Raw genomic sequence first — 24,384 nt, forward strand, 5'->3', positions numbered from 1 at the left:
CTTCAGGATTGTAACAGCCTTTTCTGGGTCTTTTTCAAATCAGAAAGCTTATTTTAATGTAGTGTGCACTGGTAAATTTATGTCTTCTCTTATGCAGGGTGGTTATTTTGGCCAGATAAGAAACACTAAAAAATCCTCCCAGAGATTAAAGGATGCACTATTGGACCATGATCTTGCTCTTCCTCTCTGTTTGCTTATGGCTCAGCAGAGGAATGGAGTAATTTTCCAAGAAGGTGGAGAGAAACATTTGAAACTTGTGGGAAAACTCTATGATCAGGCAAGTTAAAGTGGCTTTTGTTTTTATGTGGATTTTTTTTATCCTGATAATGGAAAAGATGGAATGTGATAAAATTTTTAAAATGTCATTTTGGACATCAGATGAGTTTGAAACAGCTCTAATGTAAACTAGACATTCTGGAAATAGGGGCTATTTCTGTGCATATTACGGTACTTAAGAGAAGACTCTAGGAGATGTAGTAGTATGTACTACTAGTTAACTACTAGTTAAGTGGTTAACTTCAAGTTGTTAGTTTGCTCTTCATATTTTTTCTGATCTCCGGAAATCTGAAATTTCAATCAGAACAAAGTAGACGTGATCTTTATAAAATATATCCATAAATATTAAGCAGTAAAACCTGTGATTAGCTTACAAAATATGTTTATCAACAACTATATTACAAGGGAAAAAGATCCCATATATTTTATAAATGAAGTTTTCCTCTTTTAAGGGCAAGGAAATTCTGTATACATAAAATTGTTGTATGTGATGTAGGGTAAATATATCCTGTTACTAAAAGTGATGAATAATAGCTTGGAACTTGAGAATTTGTTGACTGTTAAAGCCTTAGATTGATCAACTTTTCAGGGCCTTCGCATCTTATTTGGTAATATGATTTCATGATGATGTTTATAGATTGTCTCTAAAGTTCTTTTAAGTTGTAGAATTTGAATTCTTAAATGTTAATCAAAATACAGTTAAAATGACATTATAATCATTTTGGAAAATTTTTATATTGGTTTCATAAAATGGTAGCACATTTGTGTTTTTTGTCTTTTTTTAAAATTTAGTGTCATGATACCTTGGTACAGTTCGGTGGGTTTTTAGCATCTAATCTAAGCACAGAAGATTATATAAAGCGAGTGCCTTCAATTGATGTGCTCTGTAATGAATTTCATACACCCCATGATGCAGCATTTTTCCTGTCTAGGCCAATGTATGCACACCATATTTCGGTAAGTGTCTTTGCTGCCATTCAAGAATGATTCTGAATTATTTCTTAACTGTAAATGTATTTTAGTTGGACACAGATACAGATTATGTCTCTTAGAGAGTTATTCTTTTGTTAGTACTCATCTCTGAACAGTGTACAATGAAAATGCTCCCTTTAAAAGTAAGTCTTACTAGTACTATACCACCAGTTGTCCAGGTTGGTATCTTAAGGGCCCTGTAGAACTGTAGCAGTCAAACCTTAATATAGATGAGAGTCAGTAGCGAAGCATCTTTGAGACTCAATCCCCTCCCTAGATTGTAATGTAGTAACCTTCAGTAGTACCTGGGAATTTCTGTTTTGTTTTTGTTTTTGCTTATTTTTTTAACAAGTGCTAATTGATTCTGATGGAGGAAAATATGGTTGGTGACTCTGGAAAAAACCCCTATTGAATACAGAGAATCCTCTTTCCTCAGGAATAATATCCCTGTCAGTTGACTTGCTATTCATACTACCTTGAGACAGACAGTAAGACCTAACCATCCCCAAACACTCTAAAAACTCTTGTAGGCTGTGTTTTGTAACTTCTCAGGTATTCTTAGTTCTTGTTTTATTTCTCTCCACCTAAATGAGACAACTAAAAAGAGAAAAGCACAGAAGCAAACCAGAGCCTTCTCAAGTAGGGCATCCCAGTACTGACTGTAAGGATGGTTGGGGCAAGAGGAGACTGCCCTCCCTCTTCTTATCTAACTGCCACCTGGATTTCTGCCTGCAAAGCAGTGACCTTTAATGGGAACTGACTCTTCCTTTTCCTTCAGACCACAGTCAGGCCTATGTTCGGAAACTATAGTACTTCTCCATTCTGACTGGAGCCCCAGCATGTTCTTTATCTTTGTGTAGGCTTGAATTCTGGCCCTTCCGTTCATTTATTGGTGGTTTTAAGTCTGTACTGCTCAAGGAAGGCTTTCACTACAGATTCTAGGGGGAAGATCTTGGTCCTTTCTCTTAAACTAGGATCCCTTCTTTGTTCTCAGTAGGAACATAAGGTTGTGTAGTAGAGGTGTGGAAAAAAGAGACTGAGAAATTTGGGGTCTAATTGATCATTTAATTGACCATCAGCTGTTAGTGTTTACATATCAGCTGCTACAGTGTCACACTTCCCTCTAACAGGTAACTGTTAATTGATTTAATTATCACTTGATTAGCCTTACACAGCAATACCATGCTATATTCTCTAGAAGGGAAAAGGGGATGGGGTGGGGGTAGTATTAGGGCTCTTTCCCTACCTTTAGAATCTTTCAATCCAGAAAACTGTGTGCACTCTTTGTGTAGTTACGTCTTGCATTGCCACCTGACCCTTCAGTAGATAAGTCTCAGCTATACAGCAGGCAGGGGACCTGATTTCTTGAAGGACTGAGGTGGGAAAGTTGCTTCATTTCAGGAATTCTGACCTGCCCTGTGCGTTACTGAGAAGTGAATACACTAATCAGCGATATTGAAGCCTAGCAAACAGGAACACCTTGTTACCTGAATTTTTCCAGGTCAGGAATGGAGTAGATGATTCATATCAATAACTACCTTTTCTGTAGCCTTTGTAAAATATTGTGTCTTTGTCATTTAAGAGATAAAAAAATCTAAACAAAGAAATGTCATTTCCCACTCAGGGTTGCAGAGGAAAACAAAGAACTCTGTAGAGGTGACTATATAGCCAAATCAGGGGTAAGTCTGTTACCAATAGGCCACATAACACCCTTTGGAAAAGGAGTTCTTTGGCAACCTTGGTTGCATTGGATGGACACCCAGACTTCCTGGGGATCCTTGCTTTTGCTTCTTGGGTGAGAGCCTCTCTTGAAAAGCCTTTGATGAGAGGGTATGAGTATTAGAGGACTGTTAGGACCTTCCATAAATTGATAAATTGAGTAGGTTGTCAATGAGAATAATTCAGCCAGCCATACACTGTTCAGGTTATTGGGCCAACAAGAGCTTTTTGAACAGGAATTAGAAATATAGCAATAACTGTGGATATCAGTTCTGTTTCATAGATGTAGTGCACTGGGTGACTTGAGATGTAGAGTGTTACGCCTCTCCATTTGACTAAAGGTGTAAGCTTGAAGAGGGAGTTCAACTAACTTTAGATCAGGAACTATTCATCCTAGTTAAATGTGAAGTGTAGTTGTCTTTTCTGATCAAGCCTAAATTTTTTTTAACTAGATAGGGACTAGGTCAGTACCTAGCAATAAAAGTGACAGATTCAGAACCCAAGGACTGGGGAGATGGGGGCTATTTTACCACATCATTACCCTTGCATACCTATAAACCTAATTTTCAGTTCTATTGTTGAGACCCACCATGTAACACAGTACTGAAAGAAAGGCTTTCCTCCAGTTTATGTTCTAGATCTTGCCCGAATTAGTCCTATACAGGTAGTTTCAGTTCTGCTTATCCTATGTTTTATTAGAATCTTAGCAGATGTCATTCTGCCTCACATAGATTGATACTGGTTACCATCGACAGGACCTGCCCTCAAAGTGCAAAAACACTTCCTTATTCTTGCTCCTAATCTCTCAGGTCTGTGATGTAATTGGGACCTCTCTCTCATAAGTAATATTGTTTGTAGTTTTTCACCTGTGTGGGCTCCGTAATTATCAGCATGCTCTCTAAAATGGGGGTAACAAGGTAAATCTTTCCACTTACAAAAAAATTGAGGGATTCTCAGATTGTAGTTATAATAATTGCAAGATTCTGCTTAAGATACCCTCTGAAACAAAGTACTTAGTATATCTTCTATATCTTCAGTCCAGTTAGCCTGGGTTACAGAGGCACTTAGGAGAGAAGACAGGTGGAGTGTAAGGAGCCAAGAATCTTGCCTACCACAATGCAGAACTGGAAGTAGAACCTTTGACCTGTGACCTTCTAGTTCTGGGTTCCATGTGTAGCACAAACTGATGATTTAAATGCTTTTCTAACAAAAAGAAGTGAGTTTTAGATCTCTTCTTATGTTCATCTTCAGGGATGATGCCTAATGCAAACAAAATTTTCATCCTAAAGAGAATGAAGGACATGAGAGACAATAGCAACAACACTTTGTATTATTTTCTTTTTTACATTTGGTGTTATACTTTATGAACTAATAGGTAGCTCCCTCCCATTGTACTAACAGATTCTTTTCCTCATACTCTTAAGAGTATGGCCTTCCTCCGACTCTCTTCCAAATTAGGATAAAACCAGTCTGGTCTAAAAAAGCTGCGTGTCAATTCCCACATGCTTTAAACTTTAACATACCATATCCATTCATAGAGAGTCTTACTTAGGGATGTCTGGGTGGCTCAGCTGGTTAAGTATCAGCCTTCAGTTCAGGTCATGATTCTAGCTAGTGTCCTGGAATTGAACCCTATGTTGGGCTCCTTGCTTGGTGGAGAGTCTGTTTTTCCCTTTCTCTCTTGCCCCTCCTACTGCCTTTGCTCTCTCTCGAGCATGCTCACTCTCAAATAAACAAAATCTTTTTTTTTTTAAAGATTTTATTTATTTATTTGACAGAGAGAGAGTTCACAAGTAGGCAAAGAGGCTGGCAGAGAGAGAGAGAGAGAGAGAGAGAGAGAGAGGAGGAAGCAGACTCCCTGTCGAGCAGAGAGCCTGATGCGGGCCTCGATCCCAGGACCCTGGGACCATGACCCAAGCCGAAGGCAGAGGCTTCAACCCACTGAGCCACCCAGGCTCCCTCAAATAAACAAAATCTTTAGGAAAAAAAAAGAGAAGAATGTCTTATTTAGCTTAGCTGTAGGGTAACCAGTTCGTCCTGGGCACTGTACTCTTACATACTGGGAATCCCCTCATTCCCTGGCAAACCTGGATAGTCAGTCACCCTACTTAGCAGTCTTATAGTAACTTTCTCATAGCCTTTCTTAATGTTGATCCAATTTCTTTCTCACTCTTTTTTTTAAAGATTTTATTTTTCAAGTAATTTCTACACCCAACGTGGGGTTTGAGCTCACAACCCTGAGATCAAGAATTGCACGTTCCACTGACTGAGCTATCCAGGCACCCCGATCCACTTTTTTTTTTCCTGATCCACTTTCTTAACTGACAAATTGTAATGGCCAATAGGGGCTATGTGTAGTAGTAAAGCATCTTGTGCTAATTGGCTGTTACTAGTTCCATTATGCCTCTTTACCAGTGTTAAGACCCTTTACTTGGTTTCCTTGAAGATTTTAAAAGCAGAAGTGGAAACCCTGTATGTTCAATCCTTAACGTGGTGGTAAGAGAGAGTACAGTTGGGGATATGGATGGTGGAGGGTGGTACACATACTCTATTTATTATGCAACAGGTCAGATTTAATAAGAATCTTAAAAGCTCCTAGTGAGCACATAGGACTAAAGATGAGAACAGCTTCCAGGGATGATTTATCTTAAAAGAAATGCCATTGGTGAGAACTTAGGATTCTTACAACAGTTTTGATTGGTTGTCTTCTGATTCTAGAAAAGGGAACATAGGCTTTTATACTATGAAGGTTAGTGCAGTAAATTGTGTTGTGTTTGTTTTTACTTTTTATCTTCAGTCTAAATATGATGAACTTAAAAAGTCAGAAAAGGGAAGTAAACAACAACATAAAGTTCATAAGTACATTACATCATGTGAAATGGTGATGGCTCCTGTCCATGAAGCAGTGGTCTCCTTACATGTTTCCAAAGTCTGGGATGACATCAGCCCTCAGTTCTATGCCACATTCTGGTCATTGACAATGTACGACCTTGCAGTTCCACACACCAGCTATGAACGGGAAGTCAATAAACTTAAAGTCCAGATGAAAGCAATTGATGACAATCAGGAAATGGTAGGTGGTTCTAGTAGCTCAAGTACAGTAATTTCATGGTATTAATTTGACATTACCCATGCTTTGTATTAGTTCAGGTTCCTTAAAGCTATGATCTTACTGCTATGAGTTAATGGTGACCTCTGAGTGGGTGGGGGCAGGGGCTTGGTGAATATGTGGCAGTTATGATCACACAAAAGGTATTTGAGTTTGCCTTTTTTTTCTAACTGAAGATTGTGTTAGCAACTTAAAACGATCCATGGGACTCCAATTGCAAGAAAAGTAGGAGTTCCCAAAAGGGGAACTCTTTAGGAGAAGGCTTTATTGAAGAGGTGAGTCTTGAGCTGGATAGGCTTTGAAGATAGATTAGGTTTGGAAATAAGGAGGCAGATTGGCCACTCAGCTCTAGCAAAGGTATGAAGTAATTTAAGGTTTTAAGAGACCACTTTTACTGTAGTGAATGGGCTTAGTGATAAATTTGAATGGTTAGGGTGGGACCAGATTATGTAGAGCAGTTAAAGTTAGAAAAGAAGACTTTAGTAAAAGGCGAAAGATTTATGCAATCTGAAGAGAAACCAGAGTATAGAAAAGAAGACTTGATAAAATTGGGAGCTGTATTAGATTCCCCAGCAGGGAAGTGATAATGGTAAAAAAACGGTATATTGGAAAGATTACCCTTGACAGTGGCTTGAAAGATGCATTTGTTAGGGGAAGGGACTGGCATCAGGCTGGAGTCCAGCTAGGTGGCTCTTAGGGTAATTCATTGTGAAGTACTGAGAACATAGACTATTGGTGGAGGTAGTGGGAATGCATGAGACTTTTAAGCAGTTGGGATGCTGAAATGAAGGAGAATGAACAGTCAAAGATGACTTGATGCTTGAGACTAAAAGTATCAGTGCTAGGAAGGTAGCCTGTTTTGATGTGAAAACCAGATTTTGGATTTGTTGAATGGTGGTGAAAGCACATTCAGGTGGACTCCTCAATATCCCTATGAAGTAGTTAATATAAAATATCTGCGCTGATCTTTCTGAATTTTTTAATTAAAAGGAAGGGAGGTAATGTGCGTGTAGTTAGAAAAGTATCTAACTTATACTTCGTAGCCTCCAAATAAAAAGAAAAAAGAGAAAGAGCGTTGTACTGCCCTTCAGGACAAGCTTCTTGAAGAAGAAAAGAAACAGATGGAACATGTACAGCGAGTTCTACAGAGACTGAAACTGGAAAAGGACAACTGGCTTTTAGCAAGTAAGTTGTTGGAACTGTTACATTCCTACTACTGCCAAATGACAAAAGCAAACCTCTATAACTTCAGAGGTATTGAAGTGTATGATGTTTGTATTTCAGCTCAGTGTTCACTGTCCCAATCTTTGGTTATTTATTAATGCAGAGCCAACCTCACATGTTCACTGAAGGAACTTATTTAGTTTGCGGGTGAAATTAACTTACAACCTTTCTGTATGATCATGTTTCTGGAGAAGTTATAGATAGAAAATTTATGCCCATAGTGTGAAAATGAAAGTTTTATTCCAAGCATGACCTTTTGGTTACAAACTATAAAGAGTTTGTGGGTTTTTTTTTTATAGCATTCTCTACACTCAAACTAATATGTCGTCATGTTTAGAGGTCTTGAGGCACTTGAGGAAGAAGTTTACCACTTAATATATTCTTCCCTTATTTTTAGAATCTACCAAAAATGAGACCATCACAAAATTTCTACAGCTGTGTATATTTCCTCGATGTATTTTTTCAGCAATTGATGCTGTTTACTGTGCTCGTTTTGTTGAATTGGTACATCAACAGAAAACTCCAAATTTTTCCACACTTCTTTGCTATGATCGAGTAAGTTCTTTTTATTGCAACCTTAAAAAAAAGTCTCACACAAAGATAGCTAAACATTATAATCTATAGAGGTATTAATTGTGTGTGTGGTTAAAAGCATGAACTCAAGAGCCAAGTGCCTGAACTTGAATCCTAGCTCTGCTACTTTTTAGCTATATGATCTTTGGCAAGTTTTTTAACCTCTCTGTGCCTCAGTTTTCTTACCTGTAAAATGGGATAATAGTACTTGCTTCATAAGATTGTTGTGAGGATTAAACGAGTCACTGTACACAAAAGTGCTTTGAATAGTGCTGGACATGTAGTAGGCACTCCTAGTTAATCTTTTAACTCATAATATGGGTTTATATGTTTGTCATAATAGAACTCTTTTCTTAACCTTCACCTTCTCCCCCTCAAAAAACAAAACAGCTTATACCTTCGCACATACATAAAAGCAGGGATGCTTTTCAGGATGGTCACATTTATGTATTTTTGCATCTGGCTTTTTTCTTAATAGTAAATGACTGCTTTTGAGGTTTAAAAATGTAGTATATGTCATAGCATGTCAGCTGCCTATTTCTAGTTTCTGTCAGCCTTGTCTCTGCTTACTGTCCTCCTAACTCCAGTAATATCTATGGCTAAGTCTTCATTGAAGAAGTTGTGTTGTAATAATAATGATAGTTTTTTTCACTGTCATTGTAATTCAGTTTTTTAAAAATAAAAGTTTATTGTTGCTTTATGAATGTGCTATTTCCTCACAAAGGCCAAAATCTCTAAAGGTTTCTGGAATTGTGACTATAGAAAGGGAAGGTACATTTTGACTAAACTAACCTGTTTAATTTACTATGATTTGCTATAACAACATTTTACTATTTTGAACTAATTTGACCTTGATTTGTTTTTATTTTTCAAACATTTTTCCTGTAGGTTTTCTCTGATATCATTTACACAGTTGCAAGCTGTACCGAAAATGAAGCTAGTCGATATGGGAGATTTCTTTGCTGCATGTTAGAGACTGTGACCAGGTGGCATAGTGACAGAGCCACGTATGAAAAGGTATGGTTAATAAACACCCTTACATTTTACCCATGTAATCTGTAGGTTGTTCAGTTCTGAAAGGGAAGCTGAGTTTCAGATTTAGTTGTAAAACAGTGTTTAAAATTTAATCATCATTCATTGATTATTAAAAGGTGATAGATATTAAAAAATCTATCTCAAACTGACATTGCAAATTCATACCATTGAATAAACTGAACTTTTCTGTGAAAACTACCTGTCATTCAAATACACATCTTGTTTTTGTGTGGAATCTTTAATCTAGTCCACTTAAGTTTTCAGCTTCTGCTAGTTTAGGAACAGAATTTTTCTTTAACAACCCCCCTTTATTTTCAAGGAATGTGGAAATTATCCAGGATTCCTAACTATATTGCGGGCCACTGGATTTGATGGTGGAAATAAAGCTGACCAGTTAGACTATGAAAATTTTCGACATGTTGTACATAAATGGCATTATAAACTAACCAAGGTAAAAAAAATTATGTTTCTTAAAGGTTGTTTTTCTCTTTATACTTATACTTTTATAATAATAGATCTTAAAATGTTTGTTGTAGGCATCCGTACATTGCCTTGAAACAGGCGAATATACTCACATCAGGAATATCTTGATTGTGCTAACAAAAATACTTCCTTGGTACCCAAAAGTTTTGAATTTGGGTCAGGCGTTGGAAAGAAGAGTGCATAAAATCTGCCAAGAAGAAAAAGAGAAGAGGCCAGATCTATATGCATTGGCTATGGGGTAACACAATTATACTTTAATGTGATTTATGAGACTAGATGACAGAAGGATTCTGAAGACTTTAAAATGTTTTACAGTGTTGAAGTTTATCTTCTGCCTTACTTCAGGAGATTATGGGAGATTATGCGATCATGTTCCCACAGGCTGGTGAGAGTTGTCACTTCTGATTATCAGCTTCCGGTCTATACTGGATGATAGTTTCAAAAGTCATATACAATATGTCTTGATTTGAAGGAAATGTAATTTTATCATCAGTTGAGTTTTGGATCTTCAGTAGTGGAAAAAAGGCATCTTAGTTTAAGGATTAGTTTACATTGAAACTTTTATTTTTTAAGAAAGCATCTGGGGCTCTCTATAAAGACCTTCAGAAACTTACTGAAAATTAGTATTTTTTTATTCTCTGAAACGAAGTAGCAGAGTGAATAACTTGCTAGTTTTATTCTTTTAAACTCCAGTTTGTGCTTTTGATTTGTATTTGTATATTTAAACACTTTGTGCGACTTTCAGCTACTCTGGGCAGTTGAAAAGTAGAAAGTCATACATGATACCTGAAAATGAGTTTCATCACAAAGACCCCCCTCCGAGGAATGCAGTTGCCAGTGTACAAAATGGGCCTGGTGGTGGGCCTTCTTCATCGTCGATAGGAAGTGCATCTAAGTCGGATGAAAGCAGTACTGAGGAGACTGGTACGCTTATTTGTAGAAATTTATAAGTAATGTGCTTTGTTTCAACAAACCTAAGATGTTTTATATAAAATGTTTTATATAAGATGACAAAATGTTGGCTAGTATTATAGTTCATTCCTTAGGTAGAAGTATATAACTATCAAGAAGAAATTAGCCCTTTGTTTCTTTCTAATTAATCTCTAATCGTTTTGCTGTGAAATTGTAGTTTGTTTACATTTAGGGGCTTGTCAAATAAAACTTTACTTTATTTCAGATAAATCAAGGGAGAGATCTCAGTGTGGTGTGAAAGCTGTTAATAAAGCTTCTAGTGCCACACCGAAAGGGAATTCAAGCAATGGAAACAGTAGCTCTAACAGGTAGGGACACTGACTGTATGTCAGAATTCTGAATTCTTGTATGATTAACCTCATTAGACATGAATGAAAGAGGCTGGTATTTGAATACTATGAAAGTCATTTATGTTGGAGCTTGAAATTTTATATGTACCTCTAGTTTGATGATGCGCTTAACTGCCCTCCTTATGTTTTATATAATGCTGAGACTGACATTGTTTCCCCTGCTGAGTTACACAGGTGAAGGTAAGTGGTGAAGTTAGAAATACATTTTAGGATTGAGTGCTTGCTGTGGGCATTCTGGGTAAGGATAATGAACACAAGAGAAGCCTACACTAATTTCGACCAGTGATCCATCCAGCCAAGTAATCCTGCTTCTGATATTAGCACCCTTGGTCGGCTTGTGGGATAATTTTTGGTTGTGACCTAGTAATCCTCAGAGGTTATGAACATACAGAAAATGGCCTCACATCATTTTAATCATTCTTTTTTAATCTTCTGTTCATGAATTTGGTCATTTATTATTTACTGAATAAAGAAGTGCCTCCTCAAAATAAAAAAAAAGAAGTGGTACTTTCTTTTCACTTGTCTTTAAAGTCCTTTAGTTTTCAAAGGGCTACTCTTCTAGTATTTTCGAAGTCAGTAAGAAACCCTTTATAATTTGTAACGTGGGCTATATTTTATGACAGTTTGTCTTAAAATCTCGTGTTTTTATTCTTAAGCAGCAAAGCTGTTAAAGAAAATGACAAAGAAAAAGGGAAAGAGAAAGAAAAAGAGAAAAAAGAAAAGACTCCAGCTACTACTCCAGAGGCCAGGGTACTTGGTAAAGATGGTAAAGAAAAACCGAAGGAAGAGCGGCCAAACAAAGATGAAAAAGCAAGAGAGACGAAGGAAAGAACACCTAAGTCTGACAAAGAGAAAGAAAAATTCAAGAAGGAAGAAAAAGCTAAAGATGAGAAATTCAAAACCACTGTCCCCACTGTAGAATCAAAATCGATTCAAGAAAAGGAAAGAGAGAAGGAGCCATCCAGAGAAAGAGATATAGCAAAGGAAATGAAATCAAAGGAAAATGTTAAAGGAGGAGAAAAAACACCAGTTTCTGGGTCCTTGAAGTCACCTGTTCCCCGATCAGATGTTGCAGAGCCTGAAAGGGGCAAGTTTGCCTTCATTTATATTCATTTATATTTGTTTACTTTTGGTTCTTGTTAATGTATAGTTGGTTCTTGTCTCCTTGTTTTGGCAAGTTATCTAGGGACTTTACTTTTGCAGGGAGCGGATACTTGATGACTTAAAGGTGATTTTTTAAATGGTGATTTTTTTTTAAGTGCTTGGAAAAAGTAGAACACTATCTTACTGTGACCATTTCTTTTTGTACCAACAGAACAAAAACGCCGCAAAATTGATACCCACCCTTCTCCATCACATTCCTCAACAGTAAAGGTTAGTATAGCCTGAGGAAGGCAGCGTCCATGTTAGGCTCACCTGGTTGGAATACGTGTCCTGACTTCCTTCAAGTCTTGTGCCAAGTATTCACTGGAGCCACTGGAGGTTTTATATTGCATTAGAAAATGAATTTTTTACATATTGGTGGACTGATATTTTTTCCTATTGAGTATTTTTATTATAAAAATATTAAAACTTCAAGGACCTAGCACTAATTTTATAGTGTTTCAAAGTGCAAGAAAAATTTTACCCAGAAGTGCCTCACTGCTTTAAGCAGTCTTTTTTGGAGTGCAATGGTAGCTACAAGCAAATGAATCTTTTCAGCAGAATGAAGCCTATTTTTCAGCATAAATATTGAAGAATATATAGCACTGAAGACTTCCTGGATGATACAGGATAAACAAGATACCTCTGAATTCATCAAGCTTCTTGATGAGCATCATACCGATGTGTGCCTTCTAAGAAGGAATCTTGAAAGGCGTTCCATTTTAAAGTCTCCTTGGTGATCAGTTCTCCTGTAGTTGTGTATATTCAGTGAGCATGCAGCTTCTGTTGTATCTTCCCTTGGAGGTTTGTTTATACCCATTGGGTTCCCAACAAGTTGAACCTTGCGTTACGATAAAAGCAGATGTGGCATCCAATCCTACCACCCAGCAAAGAGAAACCCCAGGCATTCAACTGCAGCACAAAATCGTGGGTGTAGCCTTCTTGAAGACTCAGGGTAGCCATTCCTTGCTCCATATTTAATTTTAATTCTAAAGTCATCTAATTTCATGGAATCTTTGAATTTGCAGTACGTTGAACTTTTAAAACTGTAAGTTAACTAATTCTTCATCAAGAGCACTGTGGTGAAATACCGTAATTGATTTCTTTTTCTTTCTTTCTTTTTTTAAAGTGCTTTCTTTGTGGGAGGCATGAGATTCACCATCAGAGGCACTTTGCAAAAAAGTGACTACTCTTGTAGAGAATACATTTTGTTTTCTTGTTAATATAATGCCACTAAGTCTTTTGGCTAGGATTAAACATGTCTATATTTATGGTAGAGTTATAAGTAAAATTTGAAACCTCCCAATTAAAGAATAACTATGAAAATGTAAGATAATGTTCTTCCACAGTGACCTCCACTGTTTTAAACTTTCTGTGGAGGGAAAAAAGTGTTTTGCTTTCTAAAGCCTCTTAACATTACTTATAGCCAAGTACTGTGTTACGAAAAATGTGGCATTGACATTTATCTTTAAATTATGAGCAGAGAGATTTTTTATTTGTTATGTTGAGTACATATAATTTAGTTTTTTTAACATTACAGTTCCATTACATGGTTTTGCTTTTGTTTTCTATTGTTGATATTCATATAATAATTGACATCACAAGATTTATCCTCACAAGAAGTAGCTGGTTTATTTCCAGGTTACAGCCATACTTCCCAAAGTTCCTCTGGGTTCTGAGAACTATGCCAGCTCACCTGTCATCTCCATTCATTTTCTACAGGACAGTCTCATCGAACTCAAGGAGTCTTCAGCAAAGGTTTGAGTCTTTTAAAATCATCATGCCTAAGTAAAACAAAAAAAAAATTCTTCATTTATTTAATAGATACCTTCACCCTAGTAAATTCAGTAAGCTAGTGAATAACCTTTAAAAATTCCTATCACAAACTGAAACAATGGATGACAGCGGTCCCTTTTAAGGAGATTGTTACCAAATGTGTGTAATGTGGCAACATTTCTATAATCTCTCTTTGCTTGCTGTGTTATGCATTATCCTTTTATGCTTCAAAATCTGGAAATAAGTTTAAGGTTTGGGGAAGGGGTTGTTGGTTTGTTTTGGGGAGTAAGCTTATTTAATTTCTCAAAACAAATCTGTCAGGTTGTTTTCTGACTTTTTTAGACAACTCAAAAGACCAGAAAAGGAATTTGATGCATTCACATACTGTTCTAAAAACTGAGCCCATTTCAGTCCATAAAACTCTTTCTCTTGCCTCTGCTGAGCTACATTTTTGGTGGTTGTAGCAGAATATTAAGAAATCTGGTTAATGTCAACTAATCATTCTCTTGGCGGGGAATACTCAACTTGATGATCGTGTTTACATGCCAGTATTAATTCTTGCCTACTTTCTTGAGTATTCTTCTTCTAAAAATAATGTGCAGTTTGTGTATCTTATTACAGAGTTCACCTCATTATTGTAGTTGAATTGTCCATTGTTCATGTTATTTTGTCTACTTATTATAAAATTTGTACCTCTTTCACTTTGATTTTCTACTTTGCCTCCTCTTATATCTGCTAAGTATTATCTCTTATTGGTCGACCAATACAAAATGAAATTTTGAAACAAAGGCAGTTGACATTAAAAACTGCTTTTAGATCTGTAGTTTTATAATGAAATGTCTGTGGATATTGGGCAATAAGCACTAATTTTTTTAATAGTTTAGGTTAGCTAATGTGCCTTTGTCCTGAAATTGTAGCATTGTTTTTAGAATATACTGTATTAATCAAAAGAGTATTAGCTGTACTGTGTGAATGCTTTCTTTTAAAGTAAAACTTTTTATTGGCTAAATTAAGTATGTATTGCAATACATTTGGTTTTCATAACCAGTTTGGGACTGTGTATGTCAGTTTTAAACCAGTGGCTTGTATGAGCTATTTTAAATTCATGGGTTAACAATGTTACCTGGGGAGTATTTATTTCCTGAAACATACTTTGAAGCAGTTTGAAACCTGCTGTTACAGTTAACTGGAATTTCTCATCAGTGATGAAAATTATGGTTTCTTACATTTGTGAAAGCATTTTGAAAATAAAACATGTGAGATAAACACGTTATTTCATTTCATGCTCATAACAGTGCTGTGAGGTAGGTAGGGCAGGAGGGTAGTGTCTTTTGGACAAATAAGAAACTAAAAAAGTTCTTGATCTTTTCCCAGTGGCACATAACTTGTTTGTAGTACCAAAACTTGGACTGAAATTAAGGTTCCTCAAGTATTCTTACCAGAATGAAAAAAAAAATGCAAAAAAATGTAGGTTCCTTGATTCTTTTTTTTTAAAGACTTTATTTATTTATTTGACAGAGATCACAAGTAGGTAGAGAGACAGTCAGAGAGAGGAGGAAGCTGGCTCCCTGCTGAGCAGAGAGCCCGATGTGGGGCTCCATCTCAGGACCCTGGGATCATGACCTAAGCCGAAGGCAGAGGCTTTAACCCACTGAGCCACCCAGGCGCCGTGGTCCCTTGATTCTTAGCACCCATTTCAGCAGTAGTTGAAACGGGTTCCTAACTCCTTTAGTGGGTTTGCCTTGTTTTTAAAATTAAAATGCTTTAAGTCAGTCTCTTTATTCCCCCTTTGAAAAAAGACAGTGATTTTCTGGTATTTAAAATTCAATAGATTTATTCCACATTCAACCAGAAATTTTTGAAAATGGCACTGAATGCACTTGTAAAAATCACGTGATTCATACCACTTTTCAGATCCTTAGGGCTCAGTATAGTTAACTCGGTGATATGATTAGGTGTTATAACTATTTGAAATGAACTCGTAAGCCTTTGGAGTTTGGTAAAGTATCCACAGATTACTGGTCTGCATTTTTATATGTCTAGGAAGGTTCAATAGCATATGAATGTCTTAAGAAAAAAAAAAACATTACCAGACTTTGGGTGATCTTTAAAATTGACCATCTATATCCCTCACTGTTTCTGGGGTAGCTTTTACTTTTTAGAGGATTTGAATGATCTGTGTCTATTTTTTTCATGTTCTGTTGTCAATTGTGTACATATAAAATTGTTTCTATGCTTTAATTTTTTAGTTAATGCTTTTTCCCTGGGATCTTTTTTTTATTGCGTTATTATTTTTACTTTCTAATCCATGGTAAAAGTAATACATAGATTTAGCTTTTCAAGTGGGATTTGTTAACGGGAGAAAAATCTAGCTTAATATCCAAATCTTTTCTGTCTGTCTGCCTTCCACCCCCAATTTCCAATTGGCGTATTTCCAGTTTGGTCACTCGTGTATTCAACTAGCAAACCTAGAAGCTACATTTGATGAAGTGTGAAAAGCATTTCCCTTTAACCATGCCTCTCTGTAATTGAGGAGAGCAACAGTGACCACTTGAAACAGAATTCAGGTTTTAATTCTGTTCATCATCTTAAAACAAGGATTTATAATCAAATGGAGACCTATAAGTGAGACCATCTTTATATACTGTAGCCTTAATAAAGTCAGTATAGTAGTGTTAACAGATTTTGAAAATCAGTCATGTTTTTGGACTTACTGATCCCAGTGTTAAGAATAAAAGCAAATCAAAAGCAAAATCCATCAACGTTCCATGCCATACTGGAAACTGTTATGGACAAATATAAGTGACATGAAATTAATAGAAAATGCCTGTCACAAAAAAGGTTAATATAAAATAATAAATATAGGAATGTATCAGAAAGTGAGTTGAAAGTGAGTTGCAGAGTTCAGAGACAATTGAAGTGCTGATGGCTTTTGTGCTGTCTTTGAAACCTAGTAGGATTTTAAGAGGTTAAGAGAAATTTGAGTGACCATTCTGGTGAAGAGAACTGCTGGAAAGGATAGTGTTAGGGACCCAGTGGTAGCCACAGCATAGAGTGCATTGGGGTGCCCCATAGTAGGATATAATTGTACAAAGATTGTGAAGAGGTTGGAAGTACCTAAGCTAAGGAGTATGCATTTTATTCTGTAGGCAGTGAGAGACTGCATGTTACTGTGGAAAAGAGTCTTGTGATCAGAACTATTATTAGAAAGGTAGGAAGAATGAATAGAATTAGATACATTTCTAAAGTCAGAATATATAAGTTTTTCAATTCCTTGCAATACAGAATTGAAGTTAGGCACAATTAAAAACTTCATTCTTGAGTACTGTGTGTGTGCATGTGCATGTGTGTGTGCGTATGCTTGTGTATACTTATTTGTAATCACACCCCCCTTTTTTCTTTTATCAGGAGAATTAAGCAGTACTTCCCTTAGAGAAATCTTTGCGTATTGTAGGAATATATTATTTCTTTTGTCTTATCAGTTTCATAAGTAATATTAACTTAAGATATAAATAAACCTCACAATTAGAAAATCTTGAAGTGTTGTATAGGGCATTGACCCAGCAAGAGTACCATTTGGACAAGCACTTTTATATGACTGTTTTTCATTCTTTTGCTCTTTGTTGTTAATAAACATTTTGTCTATTTCAGTTGATCATCAACTTTTAAACATTGACATTTTAAAGAATCTACTTCAGCATTGCTATGGCAGTATTTCTCAGCCAACTGAATTGAAAATATTTGATGGTGTTAAAAAATAAGTGTTTCTTTAATTTTCAAACTGATGGTCTTTTTTAATGTATTCCTTTGAATACAAAGGATTTCCTCATGTTAAACTATTTGGCTTTTGACTCACTATTTGTTTTCATTCCTAAGGTATATCTAGGATTGTGTAGTTAATGTAATGAGTTATATTTCGTATTCTGCTGCCTATTACTTGTAATGTCTTAAATTGAACATAAGCTTGTAGCACAGTTATAAATGCTATAAGGATAGGTATCTGATTACTTCCTTAATGTTTTCTTTTATACTAGATTTCCGTATTTACAACTTGCGTAAGTTATTAAGGTTGTCTCTTAATTATTTAGGTATCACATCCTTGATCTTTGGCTGTTTATGGTCTGTGGGTCTTTTGAAACAATAGGCAGATATCAGTTCATCATTTTTCAGTCTCTGAGTGTTTTTTTTTAATCATCCTCAGGTGACCACATGGTTTTCTGAGCTCCTTAGAACCAGTGAGACAAATTTTGCGGTCCATTGTGATTATTTGGTAGAAATTGGAGTGCTTTCAGAAGTAGAGAATATGCAGCCTTTATATTTACAAAAAAATTTAGGATAATGTATGCATGGTATATGCTGAGGCAGAGAAGACTTATTAGTAAAGTCATGGTGAGGTTTTATTTTATACTTTGGCTCACTGTCATCAGTTGCCTTGTAAGTGGATGGTAAAACTATTTAAAATTTTCCTGATTGTGTAGAGGTTTGTATCTTTTTTTATTATCAGTAAGAGAGTTCAGTCATTATTTTTCACATATGGACTCCTGTAGTGGTGCTTATACAATAGAGCTATAAAAGCCTCCATTAAGTCTCAGTCTCATTTAAGACTGGAATGAACTGCTTGAGTTTAAATGAAAATTTTTGTAAGGCCAAGAATTGAAGTCTTTGCATAATTTGTGCCATGCTTTTATTTCACCTCTTGTAATCCAGACAGCTGACCAGTTTTGACTTTGGGTCTAACTACCAATTGTCTTTTCATTAAATAAAGAATCAAGCAGATGATGCCGATACTGGAAAACTAATAATCTTTAGTAATATTGCCTTAATTTAACAGCTCTACATTAATCATACTCCTCCACCACTGTCCAAGAGTAAGGAGAGAGAAATGGACAAGAAAGACTTGGACAAGTCGAGGGAAAGATCCAGAGAAAGAGAGAAAAAAGATGAAAAGGACAGGAAAGAACGGAAAAGGGTTTGTAATTTTTTAAAAACTAGTTTGGAAAGTCATTATATTGTGTATGGTAGTGTGTTCTTGCCTTTTTTAAAGTACTAGTTTGTTGCATGGCAGGCTGATATTTGGTGATTTAACTGGTATTTTCACCCTAAAATGTGTTTGAATCGAGTCTTCTACAGTAGTAAGGATCTTCATTCAGCCTAACAATCTCTCCCAGCTATGCTTGTCTTTCATGTCATTTTGCAATGTGAAAGGACTGACAATACTCTCCAATGCTAGTTAGCTGTGCCCTTGTATAAAAGTAATATTTTAAAACAAAAACATAAACTCTTGATCAATGTAGTTCACAATTCTTGGTTCTAGGATCATTCAAACAATGACCGGGAAGTGCCGCCGGACTTAGCCAAGAGGCGAAAAGAGGAAAATGGAACAAGTAGGTAGATTTATTAATGCTTTCAAAGCTGTCGTCAAACTGAACTGAAAGAGGCTTTCATGATTTTCTTTTATACTTTTAGTGGGGGTTTCAAAACACAAAAGTGAAAGTCCATGTGAGTCTCCTTATCCAAATGAGAAAGACAAGGAAAAAAATAAGTCAAAGTCTTCAGGCAAAGAAAAAGGTGGCGATTCTTTTAAATCTGAAAAGATGGATAAAATCTCCTCCGGTGGCAAAAAGGTAAATTAGGGAAACAGTGGAACAAAAGGCTTTTTCTTAAAAAATTGACTCGAGTATTTAGCAAATACTGAGTTAATTTGATAATCAAATAGTCTTTGCTTAATTATTTGAGGGTGGAAGAGGAGGCAGTGGGGGAGGGTTATCTGGGGGGAATTCCAGCCAATTGGGTCCGAAATTACCGGGAGTAGATTTAGTTTATCTCTGAAATTCCTTTTCTCTCCATTCCACCCCCACCTGCTTCTATTCATTGAGCTTTACCCTTTACCCTTTCTTTTTGTGTTTTCTTTTATTCCTCCTCGCCAGCAGTGTTTTGGTTTCTTTACATTCATAAGATTAAAATATGGTCATGTGTATTCTTTCTCCCTGATCATTACATTGTCATAAAGTCTTTATTAATTGTGATTTTAAAAACATTTTTATAGCATTTTCTCCTAATAAACTTGTGTGTTTGTAACTCGTATTTGATTTTCAAACTAAGTATAATGTGCATTTTCTTAGATACTCATGGATGATATTCATAATACATTTCATGCATCTGCCATAAAGTAGGCAAATCATTACTACTAAGGTATAAAGTGTTTCAAAAGCATTATTGTGTACATAGTCATAGTTCTTAAAAGCAGTTTTGGAAAATTATAAGGAAATCATTTTAAAATTTTTCTGTGCTTTGGGGTGCCTGGGTGGCTCAGTCGGTTAAGCTTCCGACTCTTGATCTCAGCTCAGGTCTTGATCTCAGGGTTGTGAATTGAAGCCCTGCTTTGGGCTCTATCCTGGACATGGAGCCTACTTAAAAAAAAATTTCTATATGTTTTAAAAGTGATGCTGCTCCTTTTAAATAAGTGTTTTTAAATTGAGGTAAAATTAACATAACATAAAAATAGCCATTGTAAAATGTACAATTCCGTGGCATTTAGTATATTTACAGTGTTGTACAATCATTATGTCTATCAAGTTCCAAAACATTGTCATCACCCCAGAGAGAAACCCCATACCCATTAAGCAGTCATTCCCCATTTCCCTCTCCTTTTAGCTCCTGTCAGCTACTAATTTGCTTTCTGTCTCTATGGGCTTACTGGTTTTGGATATTTTATGTAAATGGAATCGCATAATAACGTGGTCTTTTGTGTCTGACTTCTTTCATTTAGTATAATATTTTGAGATTCTTCCATGCTATAGCATGTATCAGTACTTCCATTTCTTTTTATGGCTGAATAATATTCCATTATATGCATATACCACATTTGTTCATCCATTTGTCAGTTGATGGGACTTTTTTGTTGTTTCCCTTTGGCTGTTGTGAATAGTGCTGCTATGTATGTTCGTGTGCTGCTCTGAAGTGTTTGTTTGAAGACCTGTTTTTAGTTCTCTTGTGCGTATACCCAGGAGTGGAATTTCTGGGTTATATGGTAATGCCATGTTTAACTTTTTGAGGAACTAACAAAATTTTCCACATAGCTGGACCACCAGCAATGTATGAGGGTGCCAGTTTCTCTAATTCATTGCCAATGCTTGTTATTTTCTGTTTTTTTAAAATTTTTTATTAAAATTTTTTTTTATTATAGCCATCCTAGTGGGTGTGAAGTGGTATCTCATTGTGGTTTTATTTTGCATTTCCTTAATGACTAATGATGTTGAGCATCTTTTCATGTGTTTGTTGGCCATTTGTATACCTTCTTGGGAGAAATCTGTTTAGATGCTGTGGCCATTTTTAAATTGGATTGTCTGTCTTTTTGTTGCTCTGTTGTAAGACTTCTTTATATAGTCTAGATATTAGACCCATATGAGATGTATGATTTGCAAATATTTTCCCCCATTCTGTACAATTGTATTTTCACTTTCTTGCTAGTGTTCTTTGATGCATGAAAGTTTTTGTTTTTGACGAAGTCCAATTTTTTTCTTTTGTTGCTTGTGCTTTTGGCATCATTAAATACGTTTTTGAAGAAAAATGTATGACTGGTGGGTGATAAAAAGGGATTTGGAGCTGATTTTTTATATTTGGTTTTCCCTTCCCAAACTAATTCCACCATTCCTTATAGGAGTCCAGGCATGATAAAGAAAAGATAGAAAAGAAAGAGAAACGGGACAGTTCAGGAGGAAAGGAAGAGAAGAAACAATATCCTTTTCATCTTATTGGAGTTTTTAATCAGTGTAATGGAAAGCTTTGATACTGGTCATGTTTAGAATTGTACCCTTGTTGTATGTGGTCTGAATAAAGTTTAAGGGCTTATTAGCTTTTAAATAGTCTCTTCAATTAACCCTCTCAAATGTACGAAATGCGGAAGTGGGAGACTTGATACATTTTTTTTTTAAACTTCTGTGGTGACTGTGAGGTTGTTTTATGCCGTCAAGGGATTTCGATTCTCTCTGGTTGTATTACTACTGAGAGGAAGAAAGGGAACAGGGAGTCCCTTGGGCCGGGGGCATGGGAATTAGAAGGGCAAGATGATGCAGCAGATGAGCAGAGCTGGTGGAAGTTGAGGCTACCAGGCTGGTCAGAGCCAGTTAGGCCTGCAAACTGAAGGACTGCACTGAAAATTGAGACACCATTCCTTTTTTTTTTTTCAAAGTTGTTTTCCCTTAATTTGTCATCTACTCATAAGTCCTCGGACAAGCACAGATAATGAAGACTTTCAATCAAGGTGAGTGTTTTCTCACCTCCTTTCATTTAAAGATAGAAATATGAAACGAGGTCTGATAATGTTGAAGAAACTAGATCCATTTTGCAAGGTGCAAGTTGAATTTTACACCTAACTCTTAATGACCAGGTCTTCAGGTACAGATGCAAAACAAGATTCACAGTTATTTTTAAGCTGCTTTCATCTTAAGCTTGCTGATTAGCCATGCAGGGTTTTTTTGTTTGTTTGTTTGTTTGTTTGTTTGCTTGTGTTTTTTAGCACCAAGATGTATTTAAGAACATCTGGCTTTCTCTTCATCACTCATTCCCAACTTCTCTGGATAATTAATCCCCCTTTTTTTAAGTACCTATAGCCTTGTGGGTGGTGCTGATATCTGCACTTTACAGGTGAAGAGCCTGAGACCCTGAGGGGTTAAGTTGAAGAGGCTAGCAGAGGTATTAGCTCACAGAGCCAGTATTCACAACAAAGGTTTTCTTGCCCTTTAGTGTTCTCTGTTCCTCTTTTTGCCTTTTCCTGCAGATGTGTTATCCAGAAATTTTTGTTCTAAGTTTTTACGCCTCATTTGCTACCACAGGCCATGTTTTGCAAGGCCAGAAAATATGGCCTGTGCTTTTCGTTCTGGAATTTAAAATATGCAACTTCATTTTCAAGGTAATTCTACCTTGTATGAGATTAATGTGTCTAACCATCTTAAATAAACTGTATGTGTACAGTAGTTCACTTTTAGTGAAGAGAGTGTTCAGAACTTAAGATAGTTTTTTTTTTTTGAGTACTCAGATTGTCATCTGAATAGCTCTTGTTTGGTGATGCTTTAGGATTATTGAGGTTTATAGGATGATTTACCCTCTACATTTAATGGAGATGGCCGTATTTGAAGTTGTCAACTCTTTTATAGCCCATTTTCTTGCTTCCTTATTAGCTCTCATTTCTTAATGATATAAAGTATACTTTATATTCACATCTATATACTACATAAAGTATACTTGCTATCTCCACCCTCCCCCTAATATTATTTGCTGCTGCTTTTATGAAACCAGAGAGTTAACTAAGGCTATTTACAGTTGAATTAAGAGTCAGAAATGTGTGAGAGCCTGTTCTGTGTAAGGGTACGAGTTTTAGGGTATGGGTTTTGTCCCATTTATTTTGGCTGCAAAACAGGCCACCTGGGTATTGTCCTAACAAGTGGTGTGTGCCTTTTCATTTTTGTTATTCTCTGCTTGTTATCTAAGTAGTAGAATAGGCTAAATGAGAATTATGAGAGAACACTTAGAATTTAGTAGGTTTTCTTGAAAACCTTTAGAAAGATTGCCCATTCCTCAGTTCTAGCAAACTAGCTGTCTTTCCTAGCAAACTATAAACTCTTCATTTCCTTTTTTTTATTCTTCACTTTACTTTCTTTTATTTTGGAATTTTGCTTTTTACTTCTTGCTTTCACGTGGTCTCCTTATTAAAGAAAGCAAAAAACCTACTACTTACATCTTTATTAGGAATGGGTCAACCATTGTGACTGACCACTTTCATTGTGATTTTATATATTCTCTCTTTACTTAGTACCTAAATACTATTTTTCAGTATGTGAAGGTTTTACTACAGATTTCTTTTGAGTTCTTATTCACATGGGCCATGGATTTGTATTTTACCTCTTTGGATAAACTTTCAGGACCAAAGGCATGAAAAGACTGGTTTGGGTATTAAATGTTAGATTGGTGATCTTGTAGCAAACCTTCTCAATTCAGATAGCCTTTTTAGATATATTTGGCTTGATGTTCATACTGTTAAATTTTTTCCTGACAACCACGTCCTGTACTTTATCCTTGGGTAGACTCTTAATTTTTTTGAGGCTCTGGTTGATTTTTCCTTTTTCTGGCTGTTCTGGCTGCCTCCTTCTATTTGGGTACGTTCTAGGATTGGTCAGGTCTTTCTCTTGTTCTTCTTGATCCTTTAGAAATCTCATCATTTCTGATTGGCACCATTTACCTTTAGGCTACTTCAAATCTGCTGCTCCCTTTTTAAGTTATTTTACATTCTACATAAAAGAGAGCTGCCGCATAATGTCGAATTTCCATGATTCAGAGATGTTATTAATTGTAAGATCCACTGTTGGTTTCTAGAGCCTTTTTTTTTTGAGCAGAGTGGATAGGGAAATGACATTGATTTGTAAATATTGCCCTGATATCAGGAAAATTAAAATGATCACATTAGAGATAAGAAAACATAATATATAAATGTGACCCAGATTAGATTGCTTCCAAAGTCTTCTGTTGTCTTTTCCTATCTCATGATTTCTAGTTGTAAAGTCCTTTCTCCTTGTTCTCTAAATCTTCTGTTACTTATTATTGCTAACGTTTTTGTCCAAATTGATCTTTCCTCTCCTTGAGTTAGTCTCTTGAACACTACTAGTTGCTGTGCCTTTAACTTTTTCCCCTAGTTTGATCTCTAAAAACTCCTGCCAATTGAAATTTTTCTCTTCAAACCAGGTTCCTTTAACATCT

General features: G+C 36.0%; 1 protein-coding gene across 9 annotated transcripts in view; it reads left to right on the forward strand.

Moving 5' to 3' along the window:
* Positions 1-24,384, forward strand: part of THOC2 (THO complex 2) — a 116,849-nt gene that overhangs the window by 87,006 nt on the left and 5,459 nt on the right. For 4 of the 9 annotated variants that reach the window (XM_044235339.1, XM_044235337.1, XM_044235343.1 and 1 more), the window contains exons 21-38: positions 98-277; positions 1,069-1,233; positions 5,765-6,040; positions 7,120-7,261; positions 7,698-7,855; positions 8,762-8,890; positions 9,228-9,359; positions 9,445-9,629; positions 10,137-10,315; positions 10,569-10,671; positions 11,370-11,800; positions 12,029-12,087; positions 13,579-13,614; positions 18,464-18,601; positions 18,947-19,016; positions 19,099-19,256; positions 21,293-21,369; positions 21,850-21,895. In XM_044235339.1, coding sequence (XP_044091274.1) covers positions 98-277; positions 1,069-1,233; positions 5,765-6,040; positions 7,120-7,261; positions 7,698-7,855; positions 8,762-8,890; positions 9,228-9,359; positions 9,445-9,629; positions 10,137-10,315; positions 10,569-10,671; positions 11,370-11,800; positions 12,029-12,087; positions 13,579-13,614; positions 18,464-18,601; positions 18,947-19,016; positions 19,099-19,256; positions 21,293-21,369; positions 21,850-21,877 — 2,646 coding nt within the window. In that variant the 3' untranslated portion in view covers positions 21,878-21,895. Of the gene's footprint in view, positions 1-97; positions 278-1,068; positions 1,234-5,764; positions 6,041-7,119; positions 7,262-7,697; positions 7,856-8,761; positions 8,891-9,227; positions 9,360-9,444; positions 9,630-10,136; positions 10,316-10,568; positions 10,672-11,369; positions 11,801-12,028; positions 12,088-13,578; positions 13,615-18,463; positions 18,602-18,946; positions 19,017-19,098; positions 19,257-21,292; positions 21,508-21,849; positions 21,896-24,384 lie in introns of those variants that run through there. The other 5 variants (XM_044235341.1, XM_044235342.1, XM_044235340.1 and 2 more) reach the window with 3 other exon arrangements.

This window comes from Neovison vison, chromosome X (genome assembly GCF_020171115.1).
Source record: "Neovison vison isolate M4711 chromosome X, ASM_NN_V1, whole genome shotgun sequence".
Taxonomy (NCBI): Eukaryota; Metazoa; Chordata; class Mammalia; order Carnivora; family Mustelidae; genus Neogale; species Neogale vison.